This window comes from Ochotona princeps, chromosome 23, assembly GCF_030435755.1.
Source record: "Ochotona princeps isolate mOchPri1 chromosome 23, mOchPri1.hap1, whole genome shotgun sequence".
Lineage (NCBI taxonomy): Eukaryota > Metazoa > Chordata > Mammalia > Lagomorpha > Ochotonidae > Ochotona > Ochotona princeps.
This window is the reverse complement of record NC_080854.1, coordinates 31036098-31048625: the sequence shown is the minus strand read 5'-3', so window position 1 is coordinate 31048625 and position 12528 is coordinate 31036098. Positions and strand designations below refer to the sequence as shown.

General features: G+C 48.7%; 1 protein-coding gene across 1 annotated transcript in view; it reads right to left on the bottom strand.

The window, feature by feature from the left end:
* MYO10 (myosin X) overlaps positions 1–12528 on the bottom strand; it is a 201656-nt gene that overhangs the window by 151090 nt on the left and 38038 nt on the right. The window contains exon 2 of the mRNA XM_004583754.3: positions 7039–7137. Within this exon, the coding sequence (XP_004583811.3) occupies positions 7039–7137 (99 nt within the window). The remainder of the gene's footprint in view (positions 1–7038; positions 7138–12528) is intronic.

Genomic DNA, 12528 nt, shown 5'->3' with positions numbered 1-12528 from the left:
TTGGAAGAGGCCTAGAGACTCCAAATCAGACTTTCTGAGCATAAAAACATGTGTCAAGTCAATACCAAGGAAGCTGGACAAGTGGCACTCCACTGCATCGTAAAGGCCAGACTGCCAGCGACAGGATGCGGGGTCCCTGGGGCATAGAGCCCAGACTCCCCGAAGTTTTGTGGGCTAGCATTGAATGTCCATCTCAGGTGTGGGTATTTTCAGGATGAAACAGAAAAATGTGGGGAAAGCACAGAGTATGAGTTGCCTGGCTCGAGGCCGCCTTCTTAGTACTGCTGCCCTGTTTTGATTGAAGCGAATTCCAAGAACAGCTGCAGCCCTACTATTGTTTCAGCCAAAGCAGCCAAATGCATTCGGTTTTTAAAATTATCTGTCGCTTGTCACCACCATGTCCCTCCTTGCTCTTACTTTCAGTGTCCACGCAGCCCTCTCTTCCTATGGCCACTGTACACAGGCCACTGCTCAGCATACCTAGGTTGGGCCATCCGATTCTCCATCCAGGAATCCGGAGCGAGTATAAAGTGATCTAGCTTGACACCGTCTAAACCTTGAGAAAAGAGACTACCAAACAAAAGTAGGGATGTGAAGCTAACGCCCCAAACCCCTACAACAACCAGACCAGGCCAGGCCAAACCTGGAGCCTCTAAAACTCCACCCCTTTCTCCCATGAGGCAGTAGGGAGTCAGGCACTTGCTTCCCAGGGTCTATCAGCAGGAATTGGGACCTAAACCGAGCCCTGTGAAATGGGATTCAGGTGTCCCAAGTGGCATTTGAACCACTGAACCTGATGTCCACCCCATTATTGTTTTTCAAAGCAGCACAAGAAAAGGTATCCAAGAAAAAAAATTAGTTCAAGTCTGCACTGTATGGGACCTGACTGCTTCCGGGCTCAGAGGTGCGGCCTGCGGTATGAGAGAACTTGAGGAACCCAACAGTAACAGTATGAATGCAACTGATGCCACTGAATTGAACCCTTGAAAATGGGGAAAATGGGTGTATCAGGAGGAGGACACACACACACGCATCAGCTTAAAAAAAGTCACGCTCCAGTTCAAAAGCATGAATCGTGTGTTTTCACTCATGTTGGTTTCAACCCAAATTTGAGTACATACTGCAGATACTTGTTGGAAAGTGAGATCCCCACAAACATGCTGCAGCCGTGAGCTCCTGCGCCCACACAGCGAGGGGACATGGCTGGCGGTGGTGCCCTGAGAGCTAGGGCCCCATGTGCTGCCTCGGGCAGGCTTCTGCCTCTCCAGTGGACTGTAAGGCCAAGTAGACTTGGCTTGACTTTCCTGTAAACCACCAGAAAAACCTCACCTTTAAATCACAGATACATCAACAATGACCTAAAACACAAAGTTAAAACAGAAGGCCGTTCACATGCGGTGAGCCTGAACCACGTAACTGCCAATGCACGCCTCCGACCGCTGCACACGGCAATGGCATATGGTCCAATCGAACCCCGGAGTTAGTCAGCTAGAGGCACGAACAGACCTCAGACATGCAAGGGCAGGGCCGGCCAAAATGCAAATAATATTGTTTATTTCCTATTGAGGAGAAAAAAATGAGTAGAATGTTTCCATTAAAGGAAAATACTTCCCTTTCCACTCACAAAAAGGAGATTAAGGGTGGCTGAGGATAGAACAGTCACAGGCAACACCAGTGTCACAGCATGGGACTCATGACTGTCGTGGGACCAGTGGTACCGGGGTGAAGCTGCTGCCTACAAGGCGGATATCCCGTATGAGCATCCGGCTCAGTCCTGGCGGCTCCACTTCCAATCCAACTCCCTGCTAGCACACCTAGGAAAGCAGAGGAAGATGGCCCAAATGCTCTGGCTCTCTGCCACACCCATGAGAGACCCATCTATACCGAGTTCCAAGCTCCTAGCATCGGCACGGAAAGCAAGATCGCCCCCATCCCCACCTCTGCTCTGTCTTTGAAATCAGTTAATTTTCAAAAGACAGAAAGACTCCATCTCCTTTGTCCCTGAATTCCCTGACTCCGAGTGCTGCTTTGTTCTAAGGAGTTCTTGCACCTTCCCTGTTGCTCCCGCACTCCTTCTCCACCGTCACAGGTGTTGCTGTCTCTCCACACTGGTTTCCTCTGTCCTTCAAGTGGCTGCAGCTCCCTGGGGATCCTGGCAGCGACCACTCCTGCTGCTCACTCAGAGTGGGTGCCATGCAGAAGTTGGAGCGTCAGGCCCTGCTCCCTCCTGCACTGCCTGTCTGGGCAGCCACTCGGCCAACAGCTGGCTTGGCCTGGAAAGCCTGGAAAGCAGCTCCTCGAGCTGCTGGGCTCCCAGGAACACCTAGGACCCACCTGTGTGCCCACGGTGAGATCCGGCCTCTGCCTGCGTAAAGATGAAGTCCTCGTGTTCCAGCTATCCAACTCCTAGTCACGTACAAGGTCTCTTTAGAACTAGTGCACCTGTCAGGCTGCACACTGTCCATTCTCCAGCATCTACCACGCCAGACTGGTGTGTTTACATGGGGTATCCAGAAGGAGGCTGTCCCAAGCCACATGTCAGCCAATGGGGATGAAAAGACATCAGTGGAGGCCAACCAGGAAAGAAATAAAGCAACAGCCAAGCAGCCAGATACGGCAGAAAGCATGAAGGTGACAAAAAGTGAGATGGAAAGTCACTAAGTTAATTAACACATCATCAATCAGGTTTCACCAAATTGGCTTGCAACATTAGCTCCAGTGAGCCAAACCGGAAGGACCTGCATCCTTTGTGTCTTGAAGAACTCCAACTTTCTCAGTGGGGACAACCTGAAAGCATCAGGCAATGTAATGGCCTTTTTGCAGATTAATAAAGTGCAAAGAATAACTTTGCAAACCAAGTCTAATAACACTTGCCGCAAATTAAAGAGCAGGGCTTGGAGGGTATCTTCTTGTATATGGGGGCAATTAAATCTCCAGCCAGGGAGTATTCTGGGAGACCCTATGTGAGGCCAAGACAACTAGCACAGCCTATAATTCCCTTGATTAAGTTTACTGAGGTAAATTAACTACCCCTTCAAAATACAATTAGGCAAATTGGTATCACTCTAAACTGTGTCAAGGGCAATCAAATTAGATTCTAGAAAAATGCGACAAAATAGTTCAAATTCTTGATGTGGAATCTAATTTGGAATTCCTCAATTCTGCAGCATTCCTGAAGGGTGCTATAGTGAACTGCTTGTGCACTCCTTGAATGGCCCAGAGAAGACAAATGATGAGGCTCACTCCCAAGTGTGCCCCGTTCTGCGAGCAGAGCTCCGCTGTATCCGCATTCTACAGAGCCATGATGCTTCTCAAATTAGTTTTTCTTCAAAACTCAGTCCAGAGCATATTGTCCAAGAAGACAGCTCGTCTGTCTCATGGGAGCGTGCCTGCCTCCCTGTGATGGGCCTCTGGAGCCATACTGGGAGGTTTTTCAACCAAGCATGCACATGCATCTCCCGCTGGTTTCCGTTTCCAACTGCAGATACTGCACAGCGAGGATAACAAGCCGAGGTCAAATGGGAGCTCTCTGGTCCCCGCATCCCTAACACCAGCTGACAGCAGTTCAGAGGGGAGTGGGATTGTATATTAACATTAAAACCACCTCCCTGCCAAAAAGCAAGAACAGCTGAGGAACTCGCAAATGCTCAGAGACAGAACCCCAGCAGCTGGCGCGACCTCCTGGGCATCTCCCGCCCCATCCCGGGGTACCCGAGCTCCCACTTGAGGATTCTAGCTTTGTACAGCCTGCTTGGTCTCCTACACCAAACAGGATTTTGAAAAATAGATTTTTTAATCCATTGAGAATTATGACACAGTCAGCTCAAGCCCCGGTCACACTTGAGATGAAATGACTGCAGGAAGGGATGACAGAGAACGGAAAAGCAAGGACACTATTCAGAGAGCAGCCTTCCCAAAAACCTTCCTCCCCGTCTTCATCTCGGTCTCCTCCACCACAGGAGCGCTGCTGGCTGAGTGAGCGAGCAGGTCAGCGGGCAAGCGAGCCTCTCTGGCTCTTGATCGAGGTGACCACAACCCCGAGGTGTCTGCAGGCACACCTTCCCAAGCCAGCCCCCTCCCTGTCCCCAGCCTGTCAGGCTCTGAACCTCTCCAAGGCCCCGGCGGCTCACGGGTGCGGACGGTGCAGGTGCATGGCTCCAGTCAGTGAAAATTACACCAAGAGTTGAGTCAATTGCCTTTGGAGTATGAGAGGTTATATTCGGGGATCACAAAAATGTCACCACAATCATTTTTAAAGATGCTGTCATCCACTTGGCAATTATTTAGCAGTTTCCATTTGAGCCCAAGCATGGTGTGTGTGTATAGATACTAACATACATATCGGTGTATACACTGGAATGTACACACTAACATAAAACTGATCAACAAACTTTTCCAGGGGACAACGCAACGGCATGAAGCACATTCCTGCAATCATCACCAACATTTTCACCAGTTTTTCACCTCCTAGTATTAAAAATCCACACCCATTAAACACTAAAACTCCTTCTCCACTTCCCTGAAAGATAGATTATTTTGTTTTTTAAAAATTTTATTTATTATTATTGCAAAGACAGATATAAAGCAGGGGGAGCAGACCGAGAGGAAGATCTCCCGTCTGATGATTCACTTCCCAAGTGGCTACAATGGCCAGTGCTGCGCCGATCCGAAGCCAGGAGCTAGGAGCCTCTTCTGAGTTTCACACGGGTACAGGGTCCCAAGGCTTTGGGTCGTCCTTGACTGCTTTCTTAGGCCACAAGCTGGATGGGAAGCAGGGCCTCCAGGATTAGAACTCATGCCGATATGGGATCCCGATGCATTCAAGGCAAGGATTTTAGCCGGTAGGCTATCGCACCGGGCCCGGAAGATCAATTCTTAAAACCCTTTACATACCAAACTGTGTTGAAATTCCCAGTCATGTGAGAAGTCATCGTAGAGGGACCTGATCTCAGGGCACGGGGAGACTCCACACTTGTGACCCTCATCCCTTCCAGAATCTAAATCCTGCACAGGTTTAAGCTGCAGATGTGCCTGCCTTGGGTACCAGGGCCAATGAACAAACCTGTCATTGGTGACTATTCCTGTATGTCCACAGTGAACTTACGATAGAAGCAGGGTCAGCAGAAAAAGAAACTGGTCTTTTGACCACTGACAAGTTATGCTTAAAACATATTTAATGTATTTATGTCTAAGGCAGAGTGCTAAGATATGAACAGACAGATCTAAGAGCCTACACAACCAGAGCTGGGCCAGCCCACAGCCAGCACCCCGGCAAGCCCTCCCATACGGGTCTGAAGCACGTGGGCCATCATCAGATGCCTTTGTAGACATATTAGAAAGAGGTCTGTTGGAAGTAGAGGAGCCAGAAATCCATCCAACATTGATATCGAATGTGCCCATTCCCAGCAGTGGCTTAAACCACTGTGCCACAGAATCTGCCCTTCACTGCCAATTCTTGATCCAAGTCTGGGCCCAGTTCTTTAACTCTCGTCTCTCTTTTTCCACATTCTAAACCCTGCAGTTCCCACGCAGACCACGAAGCAAGCATGGAGATACTATATCGCCAGGTACTAGATGGCACAAGATTTGAGGTCAAAATCAAGTGCTGTCTTAGGTAACAGATTATTCTGGCTTGGTGTCTGTTCACCCACAATCTAAATCCTGTCAAAAAGCAGAACTCAGATCCAGCAATGCGGTAGGTTAAGCCATCCTGTAAAAGTGCAGAATTGAGTCCCAACAGTTCTAGTTCTGATCCAGCTCCCTGCTGATGGCTTGGGAAAGCAGCAGCAGCAGGCTCAGGAATTTGGCTTCCTGCCATCCATGTGGGAGACCCGGATGAAGCTCCTGGCTCCTGGCTTTGGTCATTTGAGAAGTGAACCAGCGAGACAGAAGATCTCCCTTTCTCTCTCCATTTCTGTGTTTTTCCCTCTATTTGAACTGTGCCTTTCAAACAACTAAATCTTTAAAAAACAGGTGACTTACTATCAAGCTAGACAGTCCGTCCCACTCCCCACTGAGTGCTGCCCACTGGCAGGGGCCAGCCAGGATCCACAGGTTGTTGACTCTGAGGCCAAGGGACCGAGCAGCTGTCACAGGAGGAGCTTCTGCCAGCCTGGCCAGGCACCGCTAGGCGCACACAGCATCTCTCGGGCAGCGAGCTCACTGTGCTAAGGAAAACAAACCTCTCCCAGTTGCCTAAACACAATTAAGCGGGTCCATCTGGACACATGCATTTCTTTTCAGTGACAGCACTTGTCGTTCATTTTCGGCTGCAGAAGACGGAGTCCTTAGCAGTGCAGCCTCACACACAGAAGAAACCCCTTCAGTTGCTTGGTGAGCGTGACGAGCCAGCCTCAGCCAGGTGGCTTCATCAGTCCTAAAGTGAGAAGGACTCCCTACTCCCTCAATGCTCGCTGGGCTCCAGGGAAGGTCTCTCCCCTCTCAGATGCTGAAACCCTTTCCCCCAAGGCAAAGCATTTCCTCTGGGAAATGATCGGGTTGTGAAGGTCAAGTCAGCATGGGTGGATTGGTGCCTTTTCCGAAGAGACCTCACGGAGCCCGTTCTGCAAACACATCAGACCACAACTCGCCAGACATAGGATCGCCCCACGCCTTTTGCTGAACTTCCCCGTCTCCAGAATCTGACCAGACTCCTAGCTGTCCAGGTCACTTGTCTACAGCACCCTAGTTTAGCGGCGTCAATGTACTATGAGAGTTGAGAATTTTAAACAGGAAGCAATAAGGACACCAACTCCTTCAACATCTGACTCCTTGAAAAAGGGAAAAGAGACAGCCAGGGAGGAAGCCACACAACTGTTCCATCCTCTCCCTCAGCCTGGCTGGAGCACCTGCTAAACTCCTATTAGGAGAGCCGTGCTGCACCAACCACACACACACAAGATACACAAGACATTCCCACCGTGTTTTTATCATTCATAAAAACGTTCTGGGTGTGTGTGAGGACTGGAGGCAGCCATGCCGTGGGCTCCATCCACAAGGCAGGATGAGGAGCTCAACAAGCACAGGAACTTGACTCACCTGACCATAGTCTGTCCGGAAGACGACGACTCCTTCTGCACAGGAATTGACAGTACTGGGAAAATGCTGGCCACTTTCTCGCAGCCAGACTCGTGTTCCCTGCAAATGAAACAAGGAGCATTTAACCATGAGTATAGATCACATTTTGCAGTGAAACACCACCTTCAAAATTACCACGAATCCCACATTCCATCAAAAAAAAAAAAAACCTCCTTGAAAAGTACATGAATTTATTAAATCAGTAAAGAACGAAATCTTCCTGACGCGTCATCCACAGCATGTACCATCCCCTGGTGTGACCAGAGTCCGTCCCACCCGCCGGAGAGACGAAAAAGATGCCAGCTCTTGAAACCCGGCTACACAGCCAACCCATGAGGATGGTCTCCTCGGCTGGAACGCCCAGGCCAGCACTGCTGCAGGCTCGTTTCGCAGACAGGGCGGCAGGGTCCTGAGGCAAGGCGAAACAGCCGCCCGGTAACAACCCGGCTGCAGGCCCTCCCCACCATCAGTCTCACCCACTGCAGCACACGGTGGGGGAGGGTAACGGTTTGCCCACCACTGTCCTTCGACCCTTCCCAGAGAGGGGCCGTCAAAGTAGAAAACATCAGAAATGAGAGTGAGACTCCAGCCTGGCCCAAGCCCAACTGTGTGCCTCTCCCAGCAGAGGGAACCATCTCTCTTCCGTCTTTCTAATACACACATACATTTTTTTTTGATCCCGGAAGCCCACCAGGTTAAGTAACACACGAATACCAACGGGGACCAAGCTCCCATTTCCACTTTGGTCACATGCTTGACTGCAGCACCAGGCTGGGATGCTGGGAACACAGGGGAGGGAGGAGCCTCACGAATGCCCGCTGGTCCCGACTTCGTTAGTAGCAAACAGCTGCTGCAAACAGCCCATAACTCCATGCATCTGCTAAAGCTGTTCTCCCAACTTTCATCCCATATCCAAACCAGATAATCTGAAAAAATTCTGAAATAATCTGAAATATTTCCAAGTGGCTGTACAATTGGTTTCCATCTCGCTTTTAATTCACAACACTTGAAAACCCTCCATACACACATGCACACCCACACCAATGGAAACTTCCAAAGTCTTTGTATGATGAGAACTTTTATCCACTAGGTTAAAAAGTCTAATGAATCCCACTGACCAATGACCGTGACCTGGACTGTACTGTTTCCCTTTGATTAAAACTGCCTATTTAGTAGGACTAAAATGAAAATTTTATTACACCACATTACCAAATCAACATTGTTGTCATGACAATTAATATAAGCCTCCTGATTTCCAGGGACCCACACCGAGTGCTTCCATGCTGGCAAGCAGCTTCTGTAACTGGGAGTCACTGTGTTCTTTCCCTTCTTGGCTGACCTTACTAAAGAGCCCTTTGTTGACAAAGTGTGTGGCTCCATCAAACACCAGGCTCAGCTCAGCTTCCAAAGTCCAAAGGTCTGGCCCAACAGGTGTAAAGAGCTGCTGATAAAACATTTCACAAATCCAGACCAGATTTCCATTCTAGAGCCCAGTGGCCAGGCCCTGCTAGGTCTACTGTCAGCAGCTGCCTTGTGCAAGTTGGCAGGGGAAACGCAATTCAAAACACTCCCTTTGTTCTTCCAAACAGAGCTGACCATTTTCATAGAATCAGAACTGTCAAGTCAAACCACTGAAATGGGTATTTTTGCACACAGACTGTTGGTGGCGGTTTGTCTGAGCCCCCAGTCTTCCTACTTCCAGTCCTTTCGAATAGAAAACATATGCGCAGGTCTGAGAGACCTCCCCCAAGCGCTCGAGAAGGGAGTCACAGGCTGAGAGTTACCAGACCATCCAAGGTGGACGGGAGAGAACTCAGCCCACCATCTGCAGACCACCGTTATTGTTAAATAAAGCTGATCACTAAATATCCAGTACAGGCAAGCCAGCATATGGACAAAGATTAACCATTTGAGTAGAAGCTTGTTCCCAACACACACAGGCTTCATTAAAACTTCAGTATGTTTTCTTCTTAGTCTCTGAACTCAACATGGAAGTGTTAAACTTAGCAGTAGAAAACCTCTCTACACATAGTGACCAGGAACATTTTTGGAAGAGAAAGCACTTGCTTATACATTTTCATCTCCTTTGATCTTTAGAGCAATTCTGTAAGACAGAAAGGCAAGTAATACCACCCCATCCTGAAAAGTGAGGCCCCGTTCTCTCATGCCAACAAATGATTTCCTGGCATCCAAGAAAAGACTGCATCTCCCAGACAGTGGTGAGGATGCAGAGAAAGCTGCGGAAATATCTAAGGATACCTCCACTTTAGAAAAGACTTGAGAAAAGAGATCACCAATTTCTTGAAAAGCCACATACAAACTGGCCAATGTCCCAACAATTCAACTTCTGAAGATATACCTATTCATAAGACAGTTTTACAAAGTCTTATATGCAAATATTCATGGCTATGTTAATCATTCATAACAGCTAAACACTGGAAACAATTCAAAGGTCTGTGAACTGCTACGAAGACAAACAAAATGTTGCAAGTGCATACAGTGGAACTGCAGCGACAGGAAAGATCTCCGATGGGTTCACCGGCCACAAAAGTGTCGTGCAAAGTGAAAGGAGGCAGACATGAGCAGCTAGACTGTTGGGTCTCATCTGTGTGAAATTTTGGGGCAACATGAATCTGAAGACACAAAGTGGAAGAAAGGATGGCCAGGGCTCGGAGGGACACTGAATAAACTGGGGGAAAGAAACTCCACGGGGTGACAAAAGCTGCTGTAAAATCAGACTGTGGTGATGGCTACACGACGACACAGAGGAACCACTGTGCACCAGTAATACCCAAACTGTAGAGCATTACAGCTCGATAATATCGAATTCTATTGTCTTTATTTAAAGATTTAGTTTTATTAGAAAGCCAGATTTATAGAGAAAATGAGAGAAAGAAAGCTCTTCCACCCATTGGTTCATACCCCAGATGGCTGTATTGGCCAGAGCTAAGCCAAACTGAAACTAGGAGCAGTTTTTGAAAATAAATTGGGAGTCCACTGCACTGGCATAGTAAGCTAATTCTCCGCCAGCAGCACCAGCAGCCCATATGTGCACCTGCTCGTCCTGGCTGCTCCACTTCTAATCCTTCTTATGGTCTGAGAAAGCAGCAGAAGATGGCACAAGACCTTGGGACTCTGCACCCACACAGGAGACCTGGAAGAAGCTCCTGGTTCCCAGCTTTGTACTAGCCCAGCTCTGGCTGTTAGCAGACATTTGGGGAGCAGACAGAAGATCTCTCTATTTGCTTTTCTGCATAATTATTTCAAATAAAATAAATAATTAAAAGCCGATTTCTCAGCCTAGATGTATCTCAACTGTACATGCATATTCTTAGCCATTCCATAACAGACAAAACCCAAACATGTTTCCATAACTGAGGACAATGTCAATCAAAATTAAGATCAAAAAGCTCTATGACTATACACAAGCATCAGATGCTGTATTCGAATGGACAATCCACACTGAATCCACTAGGTCTCTGCTCTATATGAACCTTGGCTAGGAAACCACACGAGACCCTTGCTCACGCTCATACAAGGACAAGGGTGTGGCAGACCGTGACATGGTTAATACTGTGCTCAGTGGCCTTGCTCCTGAGAGGATAATCAGAGATTCCCGGATCAGCCTTGCCCATTCCTCGACTGATGCTGGGACTCCTGTTCCCTCCAGTGCAGAAGGAAGCCACTCCAAGAGCTCAGGATGCCTACTCATGGATGTGTTAGCCCATTGCACAGAAGGTTTCTGATCCTGGCTTACAGGTATTTTCCACACTGTGTGGCATGCTCCGATGAGATTCACCACAAAGAAAACACCCTCACTGAACACACAGCTCGGTCTGATCGGTATCAGGACACAGCACTACACCTGCTAGTCTCACCTGCTCTACAACAAGAGCCCCAGTTCTAGACTGTCGAAGCATTCTAGTGACAAAGCCATCACTCATCCCTGGAACCAATCTGCTGCTCTTTAAAGACCCAGAGATCAGCTAATCTAATCATGGGTGAGCTAAACAGATGTGGCTACATACATCTGCATACATTCAGGATTGGATGGTTTAGCACGCGGCTGGGAAGAGCTGTGACGGTGCAGATGCCCCAGGCGTGAGAGCCACCTCACTGCCAGTGGGCAGCATCCTGGAGTACCCGAGACTCAGAGGGTACCTTCCTCTCAGTGTCAGTCTTCGTTGTTGCTGGAAATAAGAGACTCGGTGCTTACTTATCAGGTGCTGGTTTTCTTAATTCTGGAGACTCAAACCCACATCAGAGGATATGTGGCTTTTTAAGTTCTAACACCTGTTTCTCGACCTCAGTACTGTTGACATGCCGCACTATTTAATTCTCCGTTGGAGTCTGGAGGTCATCCCGATTAATCCACTGTTCTAGAGCAATACAATGTCCTAGAGTCAAACTGAAGCAATGTTTAAACCATTCCCTCTGGTGGACCGAATGATTGAAAACAGATCCCTCAGTACGAATTCTGTGAATTTCAACAACCCCCCTGGAGTATGGTCAGCCCAGATACAGTGCACCTGGGGCAGATCTAATTTCCCCTGTCATTAAAGCGCACAGAAAGGAGGGAGTGGCCCATGCAGCACAATTCAAAGCAGCTGACAAACCAGGGAGACGGGCACCAAGACTGGTGGTGTGACCGTGGTGCCAGAACTCTGTTTTGTTTTAAAGCAGAATGGTCAAACAAAAAAAAAAAAAGAGCACCAAATTTTGATGTCTGCATGCCAGCAACCAAGAATACATACACAAGATCTGTCTGCTGTACATTCCTTCAACCCAGAAATGCTTGCAAACCATGAAGACAGAACTGGACAGAGTTAGTACACAGAGCTCATGGGAGCAGAGACAGGAACCACATGATGGGCAGGGGCCTGAGTGCCAGGACAGGGGAATGAGGCAGTGCTAGGAGCTGGAGGCTGCACCAGGGATTTAGAAATGGAATAAAGGACGTAAGCCAACATTTCTCCCCTGCAGAGAGAGCCGTTCTCAGCAGGGGGAACCGAACACAGAACAAGGGATGGCAGCCCCTCTTCCAAAGTGCTCCCAGGTCTAGAGGCCGGGAGTGTCCCACATCGTGGGTGGGTACTAGAGGCTCCTGCCAGGGCCACACTAGCGGAGCTCCTCAGCCACCTTCCCTCATCTCAAAAGCTACAAGGCGTTGGAGTCACTGTGAACAACCTTATTGGGTTCTAAAGACGAAGCCTGAACATGGCTCATGGCTGCTCTGATGGGCACACGGTGGCCTCAGGCACTGGTGTGACGGAAGTGATGAGACCCACATCTGCTCAGCCCGACTGCAGAGGCGAATCCAAGGCTTTGGCAGCAGACAGCTGTGAGCACTGCATATACATGCTTCGAGGTTCCCCGATTTACAGCATTTTTCTGCTGGCTGTGGAACAATGACAGGCGATTGTTTTCTAGAGAGGCAGCCGCAAGAACAAC